Source organism: Trachemys scripta, chromosome 6 (assembly GCF_013100865.1).
Source record: "Trachemys scripta elegans isolate TJP31775 chromosome 6, CAS_Tse_1.0, whole genome shotgun sequence".
In the NCBI taxonomy this organism is placed as follows: Eukaryota; Metazoa; Chordata; order Testudines; family Emydidae; genus Trachemys; species Trachemys scripta.
The window spans coordinates 94095354-94116370 of NC_048303.1; the positions used below are offsets into that span (position 1 = coordinate 94095354).

General features: G+C 37.9%; 1 protein-coding gene across 2 annotated transcripts in view; it reads left to right on the forward strand.

Annotated features, from left to right (window-relative positions):
- The window catches only part of RORB (RAR related orphan receptor B), a 209425-nt gene extending 189265 nt beyond the window's left edge, over positions 1-20160 (forward strand). Inside the window, exons 7-11 of one of the 2 annotated variants that reach the window (XM_034773311.1) lie at positions 2271-2378; positions 3726-3836; positions 8118-8230; positions 8485-8581; positions 9795-9904. In XM_034773311.1, the coding sequence (XP_034629202.1) occupies positions 2271-2378; positions 3726-3836; positions 8118-8230; positions 8485-8532 (380 nt within the window). In that variant the 3' untranslated portion in view covers positions 8533-8581; positions 9795-9904. Of the gene's footprint in view, positions 1-2270; positions 2379-3725; positions 3837-8117; positions 8231-8484; positions 8582-9794 lie in introns of both variants that reach the window. The other variant, XM_034773310.1, reaches the window with a different exon arrangement.
- Positions 20161-21017: the final 857 nt, after the last annotated feature.

The following is a 21017-nucleotide window of genomic DNA, read 5'->3' on the forward strand; positions in this document are numbered from 1 at the left end:
GATCTTAGCATGAGAATAATTAATAATATCATTATTAACATTCCAGCTTCTGCATTAAACAACCTTATTCATTTGGCCGGTAAAGCAAAAGAAACAGTAGCACTTCAAAAAAAGATTCAATGACATTTGGAGATAAAATGTATTGTAAGAGAACCCTCATTAGCTGCAGAGTGTATAAACTGCTAAAGTTTCACTGCTCCTCATGCTGCTAATATTGAGCAAAGCTAGCCAGAATTCTGGGATTTTTCCCACAGTTTCCTATAAAAATCCCCCTTTGAATTTTTCCTGTGAGGAAATTCTGGTTTCCCTGTGGTAGAGTTTAAAAATGTGACAAAGTGTTATTTTCCCCCTCACATTCCACACCCTCTGACTGTTTCCCCTCTTTTTCCATTATGAGAAAGAGGGGGAAACCTACGTTTCACACTTTCTTACAGTTTTCCAACTGAAAACACCAAGGAAACAGTATAGAAAAGTGAGAGGGGGAAACACTTTTTACATTTAAAAGTAGAACTTCCACTTTTAAGCTAATTTCCTCTCAGAAAACCCTTTGTTACAGTTTTCAAACTAGCAAACATTGGAAAACTATCAGAAAGTGTGAAACCCCCATAATTTCTAAATGGAAAAACTTCAAAAATTGCAGGAACAAATTTTGGGGTGTTTTCCTAATTTTTTTATTTTCATAGAAAAATTTGGGGATGCTTTTTCAAAACCTTTCATTGTAAAAAAAATGTTTAATGAAACCCTTTAAAAAAACAGCTTGTCATCAGAAAATGTTTGACCAGCTCTACTACTGAAATTAGGGATGGCCTGGCAATTTGAATTGTCCTTAGCAAAAGTGGAGCCCTAAACTTCAGGGATATGGGACTGGATCATGAATTGCTTCCCTCTCTGGTTAGTGCCAGAGGCAGAGATTGGAGGGTAAGTTGTCTTCTACTCAGATCCCACAACCGCAGAGGAGATCTCGCTGTCTTGTGAGTAACCAATTCAGCCAGCCCCAAAGACCATCAAATGTGTAGGTTGTGTTGTGGTGTTTGGGTGGGATTCACAACGGGGACAGATGCTTCAACACTCCATATTTCAGCACCTAACTTTTAGGTAGAGCTGGGCAAATAATGGATTTTTCAGTTCGCTGACATTTCTGAAAATCAAAAAATTAAAAAAAAATTGAAAAATATCAGTGCATCAAAAAATTCTATTTCAGGTCAAACAAAACAAAATCTGAAAATGGATTTTTTTTTTCTGGCACTTGTGAAGGTGTAGTGGTGGTAGAAGAAACCACCATTACAACTTTTAGCCCAGTGCTTAGAGTATTCATCTGGGATGGGAAGCCCTGCGTTCAACTCCACTTCTGCCTGATATGAAGAAGGGATTTTGTGCTCCAGCCACTGGGCTATGGTATATTATGGGGTAGGGCTCTCTGAATCTCTCCTGTTGAAGTTGATCAACTGTTTACAAATAATTAAATATGAACTGGCATTGCAGGAATGGAGCCTGGGAATCAAAGTGGAACAGCTTCAACAAGAGAGACTGAGAGAGGCCTGTTCCACAATATCCCATAGCCCTGTGGTAAGGGCATTTTTTCTGAGAGATGGGAAACCCAAGTTCAAATCCCTCTGCCACACTAGGTAGAGGGGGAAATTGAACCTGGGTCTCCAATGCCCTGGGGGAGGGCTAAAGGTCATAAGGAGGGGCACAACATCCTCCTCCTGCTGTTTTGTGTGATTTTCAACATGCTCTGAGCACGTCTACCACATCGATACCCCAAATAGGTGGGGGAATACCTAGGTTTTTAATCCCATCTGGGGTTTAGGCATGAGTTAGACACCAAACTGCTGTGCAGTGTCAGGGTTTAGGCAGGTGTGCACATGCCCCACTGCTGACATTTAGGCACCCTGGGGACTTCAGTAGTGGAAACTTAGGCACCTAGGCCCAGATCTACAAAGATATTTAGACTCCTAACTTCTATTGAACCCAGTGGAAGTTAGAAACATGAATACCTCTGTGGATCTGGGCCGTAGGGATTTTAGGCACCTACAGGGTTAGGGGGCTGCTAAGAGGGTGTTGTGAATGCCAGTGACACATAATATTGGACTTAGGTGCTTAAGCCCCTCCCCGGTAAATCCCACCATTTGTGCCCAAGGTTGTTTCTGTTCATTTGTATTTTGCTAAGAAACTTTTTTGAAATTTAATACATTCTGCTTTCAAAAGTGCCTTGAAACATCCCAGTAACGAAGTGTGTGTAGTTTTCATACTCTTTCCTTGTCCAACAGGCTGCTTGGAAGTGGTTTTGGTGAGAATGTGCCGTGCCTTCAACCCACTCAACAACACTGTTCTGTTTGAAGGAAAGTATGGAGGAATGCAAATGTTCAAAGCTTTGGGTAGGTTTGCCTTTTTTATTTTCAGCCATTACAATGAGCCAAATTCTGGAGTGAGTGGGGGATTTACCTTTCTAAATGTAACCACCCTCCCAAAAAAAGTCATTAGCAGCTTTTGAATCCTTTACCTTTAGCACTGAAGAACAGGGAATTGCCATTTAAGCTAACAAAGTAACTCCATTAGCTGCTAACAGTAGTAGGCTGTTTTCCTCTAGTAGAAAAGGAGCAATGGGAGGTTTGCAAGATACACTTTGGCAGTGTGCCACATAAAGACTGAGTAAAATATGAATGAAGATTTCAGAATTTGGCCTATAGTGATCCCAACCTCATTTGTGCTTGACATTTGCACTGGTGCGTAATATCAGCCAAAAGAATGGTTTCAAAATTGAAACCTGTGTGGAAGGAAGGTGAATGTTGCAGAAGGGGTAAGTGGATGAAGTCTATTTTTGGCCTCGTGGCTTAGGTAGGTGGATGGATGCATGGATTCCACAAAGGTCATGAGGGGGCACCAAGTATTCAGAGAATACTCTGAACCTTGAGAAAGATTCAGGCGCAGCTCAGGTTCATTCTGATTCATTTGGTAGAGCAACTCCTCATTCCTCATCACTATATGTGACATGCATGATGACTGCTACCTTGCTTGTAGTGTTACCTTATAAATAATGTCAGTGTTCTGGTTGTGAGAATAATTAACCTGTTAATCATTCGGCAATCAGGACCAAAGTCAATGAAGGTTTCAATATTGGTAGTATTTAGTATATATTTAGCTCATTGCTAATATATACATCATATATAAACATTCCATGTATGTTTAGCTGATTTTCTTTGTCCCATAGCATGTTTTTCTCCAAACTTCTAAGAAGGCTATCTTATATTGGTATCTGATGGGATGTTGTAGGAGATGACTGTTCTGTATTAGTCAGATTCCTTTTGTAGATGTCATTTTAGTTTCAAAAACAAGATTTTCTTTCATAAGGAGAAAGAAAATTCTTGGCTAACATCTCTGAATGACATTGCAAAAGACATTTTTTTTTCTTTTTTTCTTTGGTGTTTTTAGAGACAGAGTGTTTCACATATTTTACTGGGATTCATTGAAAGTTTTAGTGATATGCAACTGCAAATGCTACTTTTTAAATAGCCTCACTTTCCATGTGAGTGCAAATTCAGTAATCAATGAAAGCGCTGACCTAACCAGAACACTTGCTCACTCACTTGCACTCTTTCTTTCTCTCACTCAGACGCACGCACACGCACACACACGCACTCTTGACATCAAAACAAGCAGTTTTTCAAGGCAGGTTAAGGAGCTGATAAATGTCTAGCATTGACTTTGTTCTCTGTGATCTGTAGGTTCTGATGATCTGGTGAATGAAGCATTTGACTTTGCAAAGAATTTATGTTCCTTACAGCTGACTGAGGAAGAGATTGCGTTGTTTTCATCTGCTGTTCTGATATCACCAGGTAGTTATCTCCAAGTATTTTGATGAATCCTCTTTTTCACTGCATCCTTGTTCATATTTTTTTGCCTGCATAAACAGCTGTTGTTTCTACTCAAACTGGCACATTAAGTAATTGAAGAATTGTCTGGATTATTCTCTAAAGTTTTCTTTAATACATTATATCGACAGCAGTTAACCTACTGGAAATAGGCTCAGAACAAAATAAGGCTACACCAGCCTAAAGAGCCACAGGTAGGCAGATTTATGACCTGCCTGTTATCCAAAACATTCTGGCCAGCTGTTCAGAACCTGAATTGAATGATAGAAAAATAACTGGCTGGATCTGAGCCAAGTATTGTCTCTTCAACATTCAACAGCACTGTCATAAGATGAAAGAAGAAAAATAGGAACACTAGAAAGAGATAGGGGGCCAGATTGTGTGTGATAGGCATAGGTACCGATTGCAAGTGGGGCAGAACAGCATTTCCCCAGGTGGACCTCTGAGAGATATTGTGCCTCAGGGAGGCATATTCCTTCTTGAATTCCAGGAAGCACCGGACCTCAGCTCCTTCCTTCCCACTCTGAGGCAGCAGGCACTCTCATGGTTGGTACAAGGGAGCACGCTCTGCCTTTGATAGAGTATAGGGATGGGACTGTGACTGGCTTCTCGTGTGGGATGGGAGCAAGCAGGGCAAGGGCCTTCCCCATACTGTGCACCTGTACAAGGGCCAGTCAGAAATACGTTTATTGTCATGGGAATATGCTCATTTGCACAAAATACCCATAGTCACACCTAAGTGTTTGAAAACACATTGGCTGCATGAATGTTGATGGAAAAGCAGAAAAAATAGGGTTTGGACCATGGGTGATTGGATCAGATCACAAGCTGAATCTAGTGAACAAGTTTTAAAAAGCACCTTAGGGAAAAGCACTTGCCCACTGAAAGTTAATGGGTATTGTGTGCCTAACTCCTTCATGCCTATAAATTCCCCCTACATACACACACACACAATTCAGCTCCTGGCCTCCTCTAGGTTGCTCTGCCCTTTGTCACATCTGTGGAGGAGATTAATTTAGATACAATTAGACCAGCACAGATGGTGTCAACACGCTTGATATCTTCATAATAACATGTGCTGCAAGGATTCTGGTCCTTGTTATTTCTACAGGAGATTTTGTGTTCTGTAACAGTTTGCTCAGTGTTGGAAGGGATGATTCAGTGAGTACTTGCTGCAGGTTAGTACCATTAGTGTCTTAGATGGAGTCACTGGATGCAAAGCTGCTTTCCAGGATGTTTTCTTGGCAGGAAAGTTCCTCGGCCACAGGAGAAAGGATAGCAGCAGAGCTGTGAGCAGAATCATACTTCTCCAACCGAGCTTTGTTTTATATTACAAAACCTTCACAATGGGCAGAGGTGGAATCCCTGTGTCTTTGTATTTAAATCTTCACTGAGAGTTGTGTTCCAATTTGATGTCTTACAACAGTGACTTGGAAATATAGGATCTGATCCAAGGCATATTTAAATCAATGGGAAACTTTCCATTCATTTCTGTTGGCTTTGGATCAGGCTAATAGGGCACATCCGTAGAAAAGGTGTGGCAAATGCAGCAGTTGAATGTGTTTGGGAGCTAGAGAAACTTCAGTGAAATCAAATTTCTACCCAATGTTATGCCTCAGGTAATACAGGAAGGAAGAGCAAATTACTTCTCAGGCATCCAGCAAGATCTGGTAACAAAACACTACCGATAATTCTAAGACTATGGCACCTGCTTTAGGCCTGATCCAAACCCCACTGAAGTAATGGAAAGATTCCCATTAACTTTAGTTGCTTTTGATGCAGCCTTTTATGAGATGTGCTGAGCTGCAGGGAGATGGTACATAGATCTCAAAATACTGATTCATCCCTGTGGTCCTCTAAATACCCCATAGTTTGGAAAGTACCAAACGTTTCTACTTGATACCAGTATTTGCTGTCGACTGAGAATCCCTTGCACGTTTCTACTTTTTCTAAACCATTTGTGGATGCATTTAGTGCTCAAAAAAGTGGGTGACTCAGCCCTGACTTGAGACAATTAAACTGCAAGCAAGTGTTCTGAAAGCTTCCCCATTAACTTTGCTAGTGCATTAACTGCTATACAACAGTCCTACTACAGTACTCAAGTGCTGTGCCTCTCTGGACCAGAAATGGCTGGATATAGCAAGCTGTTTGGGAGTTGCGTGCTTTAGATAAACAGGAGCAACTATCAAACTCATATTCACTGTGCTCCAACTCGGAATTTCAGTCTGCTCTTCAGAGACACAAGATTAGCTACTGTAATGTCCCATCATTCTACCTTTCATCTCCTGAATGGGTCTTTCCTACACACAGACATAAAGACACTTGCAATCGATTTTTCTCTCCCACATCACAAAGAAACAAATCTCAAAGTGAATAGTATGTGCCACTTCTTTCTGCAGTGTGTGTGTTTATGTATGGGGAGGGGTGATATAACAGACAGATGGGTTGAAACACCATGTACAACTATGACAAACATTTTCTTTGTCATGAACTTAACAACTGTTATGCTTTATGCGTAACAGCCCTAATTTGTAGTATTAGACACCGAAATGTAATTCACAAAGACTGTACCAACAACGCTGATTCATTTTTAAACCCATGCTTATTATTGAGAGAGAAATCCTTAGGGAATATCCCTCTGTGATAAATCAGTTTTGCTCCAGTCTGCCACACTGGGCCTTGGTTTAAATCCACTAGAGTGCATGTTTTTATGACAGCATAAAATTTAGCACTTAGTATATGAAGTCTGAATATTACTGTATGCTCACTTAGGCAGGTGTTATGTAAGTTCTTAGCTAATCTTGTTACTGCTGCTACTGCTGTTACTGAATCCAATTGCTTACCTTATGTGAACAAGATTCTTTATCTTTCTAACAAGGTTCCTTTCTCTGAGCAGCTGTTCAGTATCTGGAAACCTCAGCTCTGTCTCTTTTCAGCAAAGGCTCAGACTAGTGTGTTCCAAACAGCAATATTTTCATACTACACCCTTTTCATGCACTTCTCCTCACACAGGGCCTGACAAAATGATAGTATCCTGTTAATTATATGTTGAAAAATCACTATTATCTGGCCTATATGATAAATTATATTAATGGTTAGTTTACAATAATCCAATCGGTGCCATTACTTCACTTCTGCCTCTAATTAAAAAAAATAAGCATCTGAATGGGGGAAGGGCTCTTCTGCACCTCCTGGCTCTTCCTGTAAAATTCATCTTCTGCATTAAGATAGGATTTTTCATTTCCTGATGGAAACCCAAAAACTATTTCTAAGATTCAGTCTGAATAGACAGAGAGAGCGAGAGAGAGATTTGCAGCATGATAACAAAAAAAGTTTACCGGTAGAGTAAATGCATTGTATTAATGGACTCAGAATTGAATCAAGATCTGCTGCACTACTTGCCATATGGTTGTTTCAGGAAGCCATGAGCTGGGAGAATATAGATCCTCATCTTTCACTGAAATCAGGGGGAGTTTTGCCTTTGACTTCAGTACAAGCAAGATAGCTTCCAAGCAGCTATTTCTCTAGACATATTCTCCCAGATAATTTAGAGTTTATCTGCTGCCATTTAAAAAGAAGTGCATTTTTTAAATAATGCACTTCAAGATGTTGCAACAAAAAATTAATCTAAAGTATTAAGAAACTCTTTTCAAGGAAACTATTTCTGTTCATTCAGACTTAAATGTTGGTCTCAAAATGTTAGCCCAGTTGAGACTCTAGTTTATTTAATTTTTAATTTTTAAATTGTTATATTTTATTACTGTCAAAGCTGTGTGACTACTTTGATCAGTTTGTTTATTCTTTCTGTACTCAATAGACACTCAGATAGCATTACTTGTATTTCACCTGTGAGATATGAAATAGAGAAATATGAACCAAAAAAAACAACAGAGAATAAATGAATTGCTTGGACCTTGTTTAATTTTTTTTGCAGGAGTTTGTCCATTTTGTCACATCTTTCTCTCATTTGTCCTTTTTTTAAAGTCCACATAGTCAAGTTCAAACATGTAAAGGCAGTGCATTGGTAGCAAGTACGTACTTCATGTCCATGACTTGAACTCCCAGGTGATCTTATAATAGTTCATAATATTCTGCCTCTGAAATCATATGTTAATAGCATAGCAGTCCCTCAGCATAATTCAATTATTATTAATCCTTGTCAGTGTGGTATGTGGTGCCTATGTGTGGATGAGCCTTCTTTCCTTGTTCTTGTTGGCTTTAGCCCTTGCCTTTCTTCTTTGTCAGATCGAGCCTGGCTAATAGAACCAAGAAAGGTCCAGAAACTTCAGGAAAAGATTTATTTTGCACTTCAACATGTGATTCAGAAGAACCATCTTGATGATGAGACCTTGGCAAAGGTAGATCCTTTGAACATGCTAACTCATGACTATATTAACAGAACAAGTGTTCCTAAGATTCAGGAGTGTTGCCAACATGTACATAGCAATTCTATTATAATTCTTCTTATATATTTGATAACCAAAGTAAGGCTTTGATAGAGAATGATTTCAAAGTGGAGGAACAGCAATAGTGCTGCCAAAGGTGAAGTGGTAATTTAGTCATTACCAGATTATCTAATGCAGTATTCAAAATGTAATCTTTTTTTTTAAAGAATTCACTGAGAATGAGAGTCAGAAGACTCTGGAAGATATTAATATAAGAATTCAGAAAGCAAGCTCAGTCTTAATATATTTCCCCACTGAATAAGGGTAAGAAAGAAAGTGTTACCATTTTATAATATTTTGTTTCAGTTGTTCGACTGAGGGGGTAATAAATTCTGGAATTTGTAATCACATAAGGGGAACATAGCATTGAGTTATCCCTGACAGTTCACAGCGATAGATCATCCTGAATAAATCTGGTATTTATTCTTTATTCTATTGGCCAAACTATTTTGCTTCTGAGTTGCTATAATTGTAATTGTTTAAAAGAGAAATAAAATTCGTAAGTCTTGAAGTGCGGATGGTCCCTTCCAGATTTCAGTAGAACCAAGACAATAGCTTTGTCAGTTGGGTTGGTAAGGCTTCTTACTGAAATGTTCCTATACACATATCTGCTAACGCTGGGGAAAAGTGTAGGCACATTGTTCTAGAATATCAAATGGAGAGTGCATAGCGCATCTGGCCCTCTGCTTTTTTCATGTCCACTGTAAGGATCACAAGGATACTTATTTTGTAATTTTTAGAGATTTCATATCTGTCAAAAATATGTACTACTGTAAAAAAAATATTGAAACTGTCATTAGAAAAGCAAGGCCTAATACTGCAGTCCTGGTAAATAAATAAATAAAACAAAATAAATAAATAAAAACCTCCCATTAATTTCAGTCAGAGTTTTGCCAGAGGAAGGACTGTGAAATGTGTGGCATGCATTACATAAATAGTAAATTCAGAGGAAATTGAGACATTTTAATTAGGTAGGCTCCTCATGTAACTGCACAAAAATCTGCTGCTAGACCAAAAATATGTTACTTTCCACAGGAAATTCTATAGGTTTATGTAGTGGTATTTTGATTCAGTTAACAGCAGCAAGCTATATGCTTAGTTTTTCTAGGGAGAAGAGAGTTATTGCTATTCTTTTCCCTGCTACCCTATCTTATTTCCTTCTTTTTCACTCCAACCACTAGTGGTTTTATTTGGTGCTATTATGGGAATGAGACTTCATTAAGGACCACCTCCAATATGCAGCCCTATTTCTTAAATGACCACTTTAAAGTAACACCAAGGTTTCTAGGACAGTTGTGTTTGGCCTTTAATTAAAAGACAGTTTCTTCTAGACAATTTGATATTGCCAGTTGGGGTGGTCATTTTAAACAGGTTTCGCTGTTCTCAGTTACTCTTCACCCAGCAGGATGCTACCTCTGTTCATTCTGGAAACCCTGCTTTCTTCTAAACACTTTCTTGCTCTTTTTTTCCCTTACAGTTAGTAGCCAAGATACCAACCATTACTGCACTTTGCAACTTGCATGGAGAGAAACTGCAGGTATTTAAGCAATCTCATCCAGATATAGTGAATACACTGTTTCCTCCATTATACAAGGAGCTTTTCAATCCAGACTCTACCACGGGCTGCAAGTGAAGGAGAAGATAGAATTGTCACATAGTCCTGGAATGCATCACTGTTAAGACAAAAGAAATGTTTTCATGAAGACTTATTAAAAACGTCACTACTGCAACACTAGGAATGTCCTGCACTTAATAGAATTATTTTTCACCGCTACAGTTTGAAGAATGTAAATATGCACCTCTGAGTGGGGCTCTTTTATTCTTGTCTTTCTTTTACTTCTCTTTTTTTTTTTTAAACTGACCATAAATATACAAATATAGGACACCGGGTGTTACCTTTTTTATTTTATTTTATTTTATTGGGGTATGTTTGGGGAGACAACTGTTCATAGAATTTTATTGTAGATATAAATGAGAATAGAGCGGTACTTCGCAGTATTACTCTTGCTGTTTATTGTTCAAATATAATTTAAGAAAATTCCACTTATTACACTTGCCTATTTCTATGTTTTTAGATAGTTTAATGCATGTGGAAATTTATAGCTGTCTTGGAAATTGTTGTGCATATATGAAATATACATATGTATATGTACTACATATATATATATAGTATATGCACATGCTGTAGCTTAAAAATCCCATGCCTACTTTCAAAGGATGCTCAGTCAGGCTCTCCTGCAGTTTTTACTCTCCAAGTCATGTATTAGATTTATGTTTGGCAATCAGGATTTTGCTCTGTGAGGCAGAGTTAAATCCTCACTCACCAATGTATAACGAAAGGATGGTATCGCTTCTGAGAAACTTGTCATATAGTGTGTCTATGCAGTATGCAGTCTGTAAATCAAACATTAAGATTGTATCAATGATGCAAAAGCCTTGTCTGGATGGTTCAAATGGACAGAGGAAAAGTGATTTGGAATTTTCTCCCCGTTACGGGAATAAAGCATATATAAAAATGAACATAGCATGCCAGTAAAGTATCTAAACCACAGAGTCAAAATGTAAATTATCCCAAACAGAACATTTTTGTGAATCAGCCAAACATTATATTTTATTAGCGCTTCTTAGAGAAATAGATATAGGGCCCATCTTGCTCCCATTGACTTCAGTTGAACCAGGAGCCGGCCCAAAATATAGCTTTGAAGAGTAAAAATGTGATGTGGTGATGGTGGTGCGGGTGGTGATGACAGTGATACTCTGTCGCCAGCTAAGTCACAGTAAGCTGTTGGATGACAATGGAGGGTTTCCATTTCATAAAAATATATTGCTCAGGTGCTACTATTAGGGGTTCAGGATAGGCAAGTGAGGGGATGTGATTTTTTTTACAGATTTGAATTAAAAACAGAGATAGGCCTGAGTAGCAGCATTCAAATGCAAATGTGAATCGGTCCCAGATCATGCTCTCAAACCTGAGAGTGTTCAGATCCATGGTTTGTATTCATGTCTGTCTCTTTGTGCTGCAGATACTGGGCAGAGGGGAGTGGGAGGATACCACAAGCTGAAAAAACAGTAATGAAGAATGTGTTTGTCTCTCCCAGATCCACACACAATAGACCTTCCACCTGTGGAAAGGTGAGGGATTCAGCTTCCCCCATAGCACAATCCCTACTGTCCCCTTATCCTGTGGAGGCTTCTCCACAAGTTCAGGGACCTGAGTGTGGATAGCTGGCAAAGAGGGAGAATTCTGTGCATGGGGGCCAGAGTGAGATGAATTTCCCTCCCCATTCTCCCACCCCCAAACCACATAGAAATTAATACAGCCTGAGTCATTCAGCACAGTGGAACTACCCTATAAAGGGATTTCTGCAGCCTGCATGGAAAGCCCTGTCCGTATGGCTCACAGTGGAATTGTGTAGATAGGGAGCTGGAGGAGACACCCCGAGACTCCACAGCTGACGTGGAAGTGCATGGTTTTCACATGGGTAGCCCTGAGCCTCCAGCTCATTTCCAGGGATCTGCAGGGTTCTGGTCTGAATCTCCTCCTCCTCCTCCTTCCTCAGGGACCAAACCCCACATCTTATCAAAGAATCCATAGGAAATTCTGATAAGGGAATTTTGTGGAGTTTTCCTTTCCCCCACTGGCCACTCTTCTGTTTCTTTGGCTTGGGAGGAGCCTATCTGGGCAAAGTTAATAATTGTTTGCCTCTCATGCTCATTTTCTTTAGTAATCACAGACAAGACACAACAGCAATAATTTTTTTAAGCCTCTATTATGCATGTAACCTATAGTTTTATACTAGATCATTTTTTCTACAAGCCAGTTTCTAATCTCAAAAAATGCACAGCTGAAGTAGTTCTGCTGGGAAAGGATTTGTTGTAAACCTGATTGTGTTTGCAAAATTACTTTGTACTGTACATCCATTTCTGAAACAACTTGTTTTCCAAACCAGGGCCATGTCCCCTGATATCTACTATTTGCACCAAAAATGTCCTCAGTTAAAATAAACAAATAAAATTTGCACTTCTATAGCAACTTCCATCTCAATACAACGTACAAATACTGATTTAACCCTACAACACCCTTGTATGGTGAGGAATGTATTTATATCCCCATTTTACAAAGGAGGAAAGTGAAGCACAAGAAGACTAAGGGTTTGACCCTGTACCTCCAAAGTAAGTGAGAGTTTTACTTGATTTCATCTGGAGCAGAATTTAGAGCCAATGTGTGACTTACTGAAGGCCATGCAGGACATCTCTGGTAGAATGATGAATAGAACCCCAATTCCATTCTTCCTCCTCATATTATTATTATCTAAAGCCTTGATTATCCAAATTTACTCAGTGCCCCCCATGACAGTCAGACAATCAAGGTATGCAAATATGTTACAGTAAGAACAAATAAATGTGAATACAGCTAAAAATAAAACTACTCACCAGGTCAGGTTGTAGCAGCTCAGAAGAGTATATTTATAGTTATACATGATTACTCCCTTGCTTGTTTTTTTTTAAGCACAAGAACAAAAACATATAGTTGAAAACCCTCAAAGTGTTTGTTTCAGTGTTGTGGTGACCAGACATAATAAATTTAGTCTGCCCTCCAATCCATAGAGAAAATGATTAAATATAATTGTCCTTTTTGGGGAGTTAAGAATAAGGCTTTGTTATGTGGGTAAATAAGAACAGTACTTCATTATTCTGAGTTGCTTCCTGAAAAGTTTTTCATTCCTTTCCTTTCATAAAATAAAACAACTATCATTGGGAATTTTACCTCTTGCACTCTAGTCAAGTTAACTGGATGTAGACACAAAAGGTATTACTTAGCATTTATATAGTGCTTTTCATCATCAAAGCACTTACTTAACCCTCAGCCACTTAAACCTTTCAACACTCCTCATGCATAAGGATTATTATACCTATTTTAAAATGGCAAAACTCAAGCAAATAAATTAAGAATCTTGCCAAAGGCTACAGAAGAAGCAGTGTCCAAATTGGGATTAGAAAACAGGGATTTTTTCTTTGACCACTTTTACTGTGCACTGCTGCCCCTCTGCATTAAGATGGGTATAACAGTGGTGTTTAAAAATTGCTGATTCACAGAACCTTGATCACCATTAAAAAGGCAACAGTTATCAACAGTTACCACTATAATTATTCAATTTAGCATCCCACTTTTGTATTGCTTTTGAATAATTTGCACATACACCCTGATTTTTTCCAAATTATTTGTTAGTATTCACTGAATACTTAATACAAACAAATTTAGATACAACTTGTTTGCAAACTTTGACTAGTTGCTAATTGCTGTTCATTAGCTATGACGTGAGACTGGTAATTTAAGTAAAATGGTATTGTTCTTGCTCCTTGACTGGATGACTAAAACTTATAAAATCCAGAGAACAATGAGTAATTAATCATGTCTAGTGCAAATTTTTGGATGATGATTCATTTGTGCTAAAATTTGAAAAAATTGAGGATTTGATACCTTTTTCATGAATTAGATGACAACCGTTTTAAGAACAATGTACAATGTGAGCTCCACACTTACAGCAAACGGAACATAGTTTTTATTTATTTTATTTCAGAAAATATTTGTGCATCATTTTATATATTATTAGTATCTCTAGTTACTCCACCGTTATATCAAAGACAGCAAAGATTAATTCCCTACAATTAGTCTATGTCATATTTCAGCCAGTTAATTGCTGATACATGTAAAAATTTAATGGCAAGCACTTTAAATTAGACTGATTTTCAATGACTGATTAATCCTCCTCATATTATTATCTAAAGCCTTGATTATCAAAATTTACTCAGTGCTTTAACAAAAAAAAATAAAATTTTAAAAAATTATACCTGCTCCTCCATTTCTAGTATTGTACTCAGATAATTCAGCCACATTGAACCAAATTATCCACACCGTCTGAACAGACAGATGTAGATGGCTTGTTACACTACTACAGAGACTTAATTTTGGTGTAAATGTCACTCCTGTTAGCTCTTTGTGTAAAGAATTAATTCCAAGAGTCATATTTCCTTTTAATGGGAAAATTACTTTACTGATTGCTAGGAAAACAGGGTAATAGAAGTCACTCAATTAAACCAAGCAGTTTCCAAATACAATATATGTTTTGATTGGCTTGTGATTGGCAGCATTTAGGGTCTGATTCTGCAATTTGTCCAGCTCCCTTAGCTCCAGTTATAGCTAATGAAATCGGAGGGCCTGCAGTACCTCCCAGGAGGTATTTGGCACCTGATAAAATCAAAGGCTTAGAGTTTGGAGCTCCCATTTGAGCTTTGTAGAATGCATGTCAAATGTTGCCCAATGCCTTCATACTTGTTTTAATGTTTTTACTTTGTGGTTCCCATTGTTAATTTCAGCTCCATTGCACATGGGATAATTTATTTCCTCCACTTCACCTTGGATGTTTAGATTGGGCCAATTTATGTGTTTAGGGAGGTGGGGAGGATGAAGTTTATTACCCAAGACAAGTTTTATGAAGTGATTGGGTTTTGTTTGTTTGTTTATGTTCATTGTAGGTAGCCTGCAATAGTGTGAGTTTTTCTTTGGGTTAGCTTTGGTTTGTTCCCCCTCCTATTCCCCATTATGACATTTACACAGAAAAGGGGGCAAATCCTGTTCCTTGTGAACAGTTGTGTAAATAAACTGTGTAGAGAAGTGCTCTGCAAAGGCTGGGGAAAGGAACATTCCCCTTGCCACCTTCCACCTCCACTCCAAGTTGTGGAATGATAGTAGAGCTGCTTCCTGGAGGCTACTGTAGCCTCAGATGTGCTGGAAGGTGTTCTGGCTGGTAGATCTGCATAATCACAGGTCCTGGCCCCTGCCCCCAAAATCTCTCCTATGCTACTCTAGAGCTGTAGAACATGTCACAAAGGGTCTTTAGTCTCCCTACACCTTCCCCATGCAGCCTATCTCCATTGGTTGTGCTGCATTCAGAATCACACAAAGCCCTTGCTTGGACTGGAGGATTTGGCCATATTATTATACAATATTAAGCATTCCTGAAATATCACTGGCTAATGAGATGAGAATGAAACATGATACCATCATTTTGGTCTAAGCACATCCTGTAAAAATATGTGTTGAAATTGAAACCCAAGACAAAAATAGCTTCCTTTTCCCCGACACTAACAAAATACACTATCTATTCTTAACATTACCCAGCACTTTCTGCCTCCACTGTAAAGACTACCTACTGTCTCTGACATCCTGTAGAAACAGTGGATCAGAGTATCACTCCTCTTCTTTCCTTTAAAGTTTCACACTTTGTAAATGACAATCACTGCTCGATGCAGATGTTGCACTGTATGCCACTCAGGGATGTTTCATTATTAAAAATAAATATAATGGTAATAATAAGGAAAAGAATGTTAGGGGTTTTGAAGGGCACACATTTAGATGCCCAAATGAGAGATCCAGACAAGGCTTTCAAGCCAATGATTAGAAATTACATTGGTTAGAAACTGAATTCACTGTCATTGTTTCCTCAGCTCAGTGCAGTACCTTCTTCACTTATTGGTTCACATTCATTACAGTATTTCTGAGCAATTAATTCATGTTTTCAAATGTCCCCACAGAATCAGAATGTAAATTAGCTCTGTATGATTTACTGAATTAGACTATTGACAAAAGAAAGTTTGATTTAAAGGTACCGAGGTAAAGTACCATTAATGTGGGCTATATTCAGAATGGCTGGAGGCATGTAGGATGAAGGACTAGGACACAGAATAAATGATAACGTTGGTAGTAACCGCCACCATTTTGCTGACTGACCATATGGAGAAATAATCACTGAGAGCAAGCAATAGAAAAGAAAGAGGTTAACTCTCCTTCCCTCTCGTGGATGTATCAGATCATCAAACCCAGTCCCCATCCAGGCCACTAAACCAACTCTTCTCCTAGCATATATCCATGTCCTTCTGAGCTTATGCTCATCTCTGGCTGAGACACTGGTATTTTTTACTACTACATCAGAGGCATGATATTTCCATATTCCAACTACACTAGAATTGGGACACTATGCTCCTCCTCCCCAGTCCTACTCCTTGATGCCTTAACCAGGCCCCTACTTCATCTGTTTACAAGAACTGCCTTGCTCTTCGTGTGCAGGGAACTTGAAAACACACACGCACACATGCACACACACGCACAATCAATTCCCTCCAGGTCCCTGACCTAGCTAAGCTGTTCCTATCCTCTGACCATGATAAGATCACATCACTTCTCCCAAGTTTATTAGGGGTGGGGGCAGCTAGGATCCCTTTCTACCTCTGTGTCCCCCATATAGGGAGAGTGAATGGGAAACCTCACATCAAGAGTTGGAAGGGAGAGACTAAGATCCCTGCTACCAGTGGTTTAAAGCTATCGATCTATCTAGCCAAGTTCTTATACTGGTAGCCATCGCTTGAGTTTAGGCTATTCAATTTTCTGGGCTACTTTGAGCCTGTCATGGAGGTTATGGAGATCCACAGGTAGTGCATCAGCACATCAGAAGGCAGAGCCTCCTGACCAATGAGCAAGCTCCCTACCTCAAACATGACTGGGACACTCAAGAACTGTGAAGTGACTGGCCCACTTTGGAATCTGTTTAAAGCTAATTCACCCCACAGAAGCCTTGATCTGTTCTTATCCTGGAGCCTTGGAGACCTTCTCCACTGGGAAGGCAGGAAACTGCCTCCTTTGTCTCTCTCTCTCTCTCTCTCTCTGCCAGCATAGGCAAGTGGCTTGGACATTATGGTTCTCACAGTTAATCTTGTAAATCACTAATGGTAATGCCCAGCTAATGCACAGTCTCTGAAGTGGTCTAGAAGCAGATCATTTAACTATACAAGTCACTTGCATGCACAGCCTGCACTATAGAAAAAAAATATCCAGTGTGAAAAGAGAAAAAATTCTACAGTGGTAACTCTCCCTAAAAGGCAGTCTGAATATACAATGACATGGATGGATTATGCCAATCTGCTAGTGTCCTTTTTAAACAATCCTTCCATTTAGTTTACACTAAAAGACTAAGGAAACACACACATGCATCAGAGAATAAGGACTAGATTCTTGTTTGGCGCTTAATATTGCCCAAACATTTATTGCAGACAATGAGAATAATACTGTTGACAGTGAGTTCAGTAACTTGATGTATTGTACGTATATATTTTTATCATCCTAACAATTCAACCGCATCATATAGGAAGATTGAAAGAAAACATATAGCAGCAATAAATTCTAAATGTTTCTTTGTAACTATACATGCAGAAAATGTTTGCTTTGCACGCTGTCTTCTGTACAGAAACATAAAGAAAAAACTTCATCTACTGTAGATATGACAATGTTTTTCCATATTTGTTGGACTTGGTAATCTTTGATTGAAGATACTGCTGTTGGGAAACATGTATATGCTTCAAGGCAAGGCAATGCTCCTTGTTTATTGCTATACATTGGTAACAGTGAAACTATATCTGGACAGAATTAGAAAATTGTCTCCTTGTTTTCAATTTTGTAACCACATTGGTCCCTTATTATTCAAGCAGCAAAAGCCCAAATGCATTGAAGAACAAATAGGGCCAGATGGGCCGCAACAGAGAACAGGCTTTACCTTGAAGACTGTTCTACTTAAAAACAGCTTATAAAAAAAGCACTGATATTTGTCTTGATTAGACGCCCAGCTTAAGAAATCAAAGTAAATAGATTAGTCTGTCAGCTTCTTCTGGGATTCAAATGCACTATAATTGTTTTCTTTAAATGTGTCACTTCAATGTCTGAATCGGGCAAATTTTTTGTTGTTGTTAATATGAAATTCTAATAATAATGTAACCCTTTGAGGTTTTAAAGTGTGGACCATGCATTTCTGTGCAGTAGATGGGGATTTGTTCATGCACTTATTATAAAAAAAAAAAATCACTGAATAGCATAACAAGTGAACTAGCTGTGGTAATCTCTGCTTCTTGCATTACTGCAGTGTGACCTCCAGTGGGCTACAGGGAGCAGCTCAGTGACTATATTTGTAGCCATGACTAAAGCACAACCGAAACTCTAACTGAGCTACTGTTCACACGAAGTTCAAGAAAATGTAGGGGTGTTTTTTGAGTTTTATGCTAATCTCTATGGGATGATTCCCATGTCAAACTAATTGCCCTGGCTGTAATTGATGGACAACATCTATAAATAAATTAGGAATCTGAATGACTACAGAAATCCCTTATTTTACTACTGCATTGTCTGCCTCATCTGATTAACACTAAAGAAAGTACTAAAAACAAAACAAACAGAAACTGAGTATGTATTGTAGAAATGTAGAGGACAAATAAAATATTTTTTCAAAAGCAATTACTTTTAATATATGCTTGTGGAAGGTCTACTACTATGTATGCTGTCTCTGTAATTTTTGCTGTAAATAACTTGGGACAGTGAATACACTGATTTTTTCTATGTCTCTGTTTAAGCATAAGACTTTGTAACAATTTTTTTTAAACAGGAAAAAACATCAAAGAGCAAACTATGTACTTGCTTCCTATGAGTGTAATGTTTTCTTCAGTTTTTAATGGAAACTGATTGTAACAGATAAAGCCTTTTGATCAGCCATTGGTGTTTAGAGTATACTTCAGTTTGTAATGGGGAAAAAATAAGACAGGTCTGTCAATGACACCTGTTCCCAATGAGTCTGTAAAGTGAATATTGTGCTAATAATACCTGAAGACCGCAGTTGAACAATACAATTTGCAAAAGGTTACTCAAGCAAATAATGTTTCCTTACAACATATGGCTTTTATGAATCTTTCCAGCATGAATTATATTAATAAAAACAAATTCTTCTTTCCCATGAACTAAATATTTTTGTATGCTTTTAATTTCTTATTCAAATTTGAGGTCAGGCCACTCATTAGCTGTAATCTGAAGCCATAACTGACCTTCACCAAATAAACATTTTAAAGTTCACAACAGAAAAAAGAAACTGTGTCCAGTGTATCAACAGCTATAACAACACAAGCAGGAGCATAAATAAGATGCAAACCATTTGGATGCCTTTCCTGCATCCTAAATATGATTTTAATGGCTAGTATTTTATGATTACCAATTTATAAATAAAATTAAAATAGCTATTTAGATTTAAATGAAACTTTCTAATATTTTTAATATCCCTGAAAATGCTTCCTTGCTTTTAGGATTGTGAGCGGATATGATTTTTCATATACTTCCAAGTTTCAAAGGTTTAATGTTTTTATCCTATTTCCAATTACTTTTGTTAGAGTGAAGTGAGATGTTAAATCCCAGATTTAAAAACCCTGAGCTATCTGGTGCTTGGCTGTAGCTACATTGTTGTAAATTGATTTAATTTGATTTGGGGGAGGGGGGAGGCGGGTAACTTGCTACTCAGTGAGCATGCTCACCACTTTGGCAACACACCAGAGCTGCATTGCCTGACAACGAGTGTAAAAAAATCAAATAAATAGAATAAAAAATGACTCACACTAAAAGCAGAATGAAAAGTACTTTCTAAAGCTAAATGCCTCCTAGAGCCAACATTGATTTTTGTTTCTGAAGCTTAATTGTATAATAATAATACTAATAATAATGAATGATGTATTTTTACTAGCCTGTAGATGCAAAAAGCAAAACCACAAATGACAAAGAGACATATTGGTTGAAACTCTGGCCCCATTGAAGTCAATGGCAAAAGTCATATTGACTTTAACAGAGCCAGGATATCATCCACTGTTTTTACATCTGCAGTTTTCTTCTGATCTCTCTCTGCTCTCTTTCTCCCCTGTTTAATATATGAGCCCTAATTTATGTGTATGTGAGTAAAACTACAGCCTGATTCATTTAGAAAGTGACCATTGAGGGTTTTTTTTTTTAAATCATGAATATCCTAGAACCAGCATCCCTGTCGAATAAAAAGGTTTTATATTGCTTTAGAATGTAATAGATTTTTGTCTTATTTTATGTCCTGTAATTTATTAGTTCAATACTTTTAGCATTCCATAATAATGCACACATGATTTTTGAATGTTTTCTGTAAATGACAATCAATGTTGATGAAGTTCCTTTCTTTAACGCTGAATTAAAAAAAAACTGTATAAGAAAATAAAACTTGCCTTCTGTCTTTGTTTTATTCTGAAGTGGGGGATGTAGGTTTATCATTTTACTCAGCGATGGAAGTTAAAAAAAAAAAAGTCAGGAAAGAGAACATTTTCAGGATTTTTTTTTCTTTTACCTATAGCATGACATATAATATGTGTATTCCTCAATACACCAAAACAACTGCTAATTTACCATTTAAATTAGACTGCAACTTTTAATATGTAAATGTTAGAGATTTCTTTGGGTTTGTTTTGTGGGGAGTTGTTTGTTTGTTTTTAAGAAAAAGCTTCAGCTAGTAGAAGAGTGACGAATTTTAGTTCAGCTACTTCTATGAATGGAAAATTCAGAGTAATATAAGATTTTCTAATCAGTAGAGCTAGCTGAAAAGATGACCATGTCAATCATATATTGTTAAAATTGACCTGTGCGTAATAAAAGTGACTAACACTGCTACAGAAAGTCACTATCTTCAGAGTCTGAGGCCATAAGGCTAGATTTTTAAAGGTATTTGAAGAGGCAGCAAATCCCACTAGGGTACTTATCTGTGCCTTTAGGTGCCTAAATATCTTTACATAGGGCCTGACACTGAAAACCTTTAAACAAATC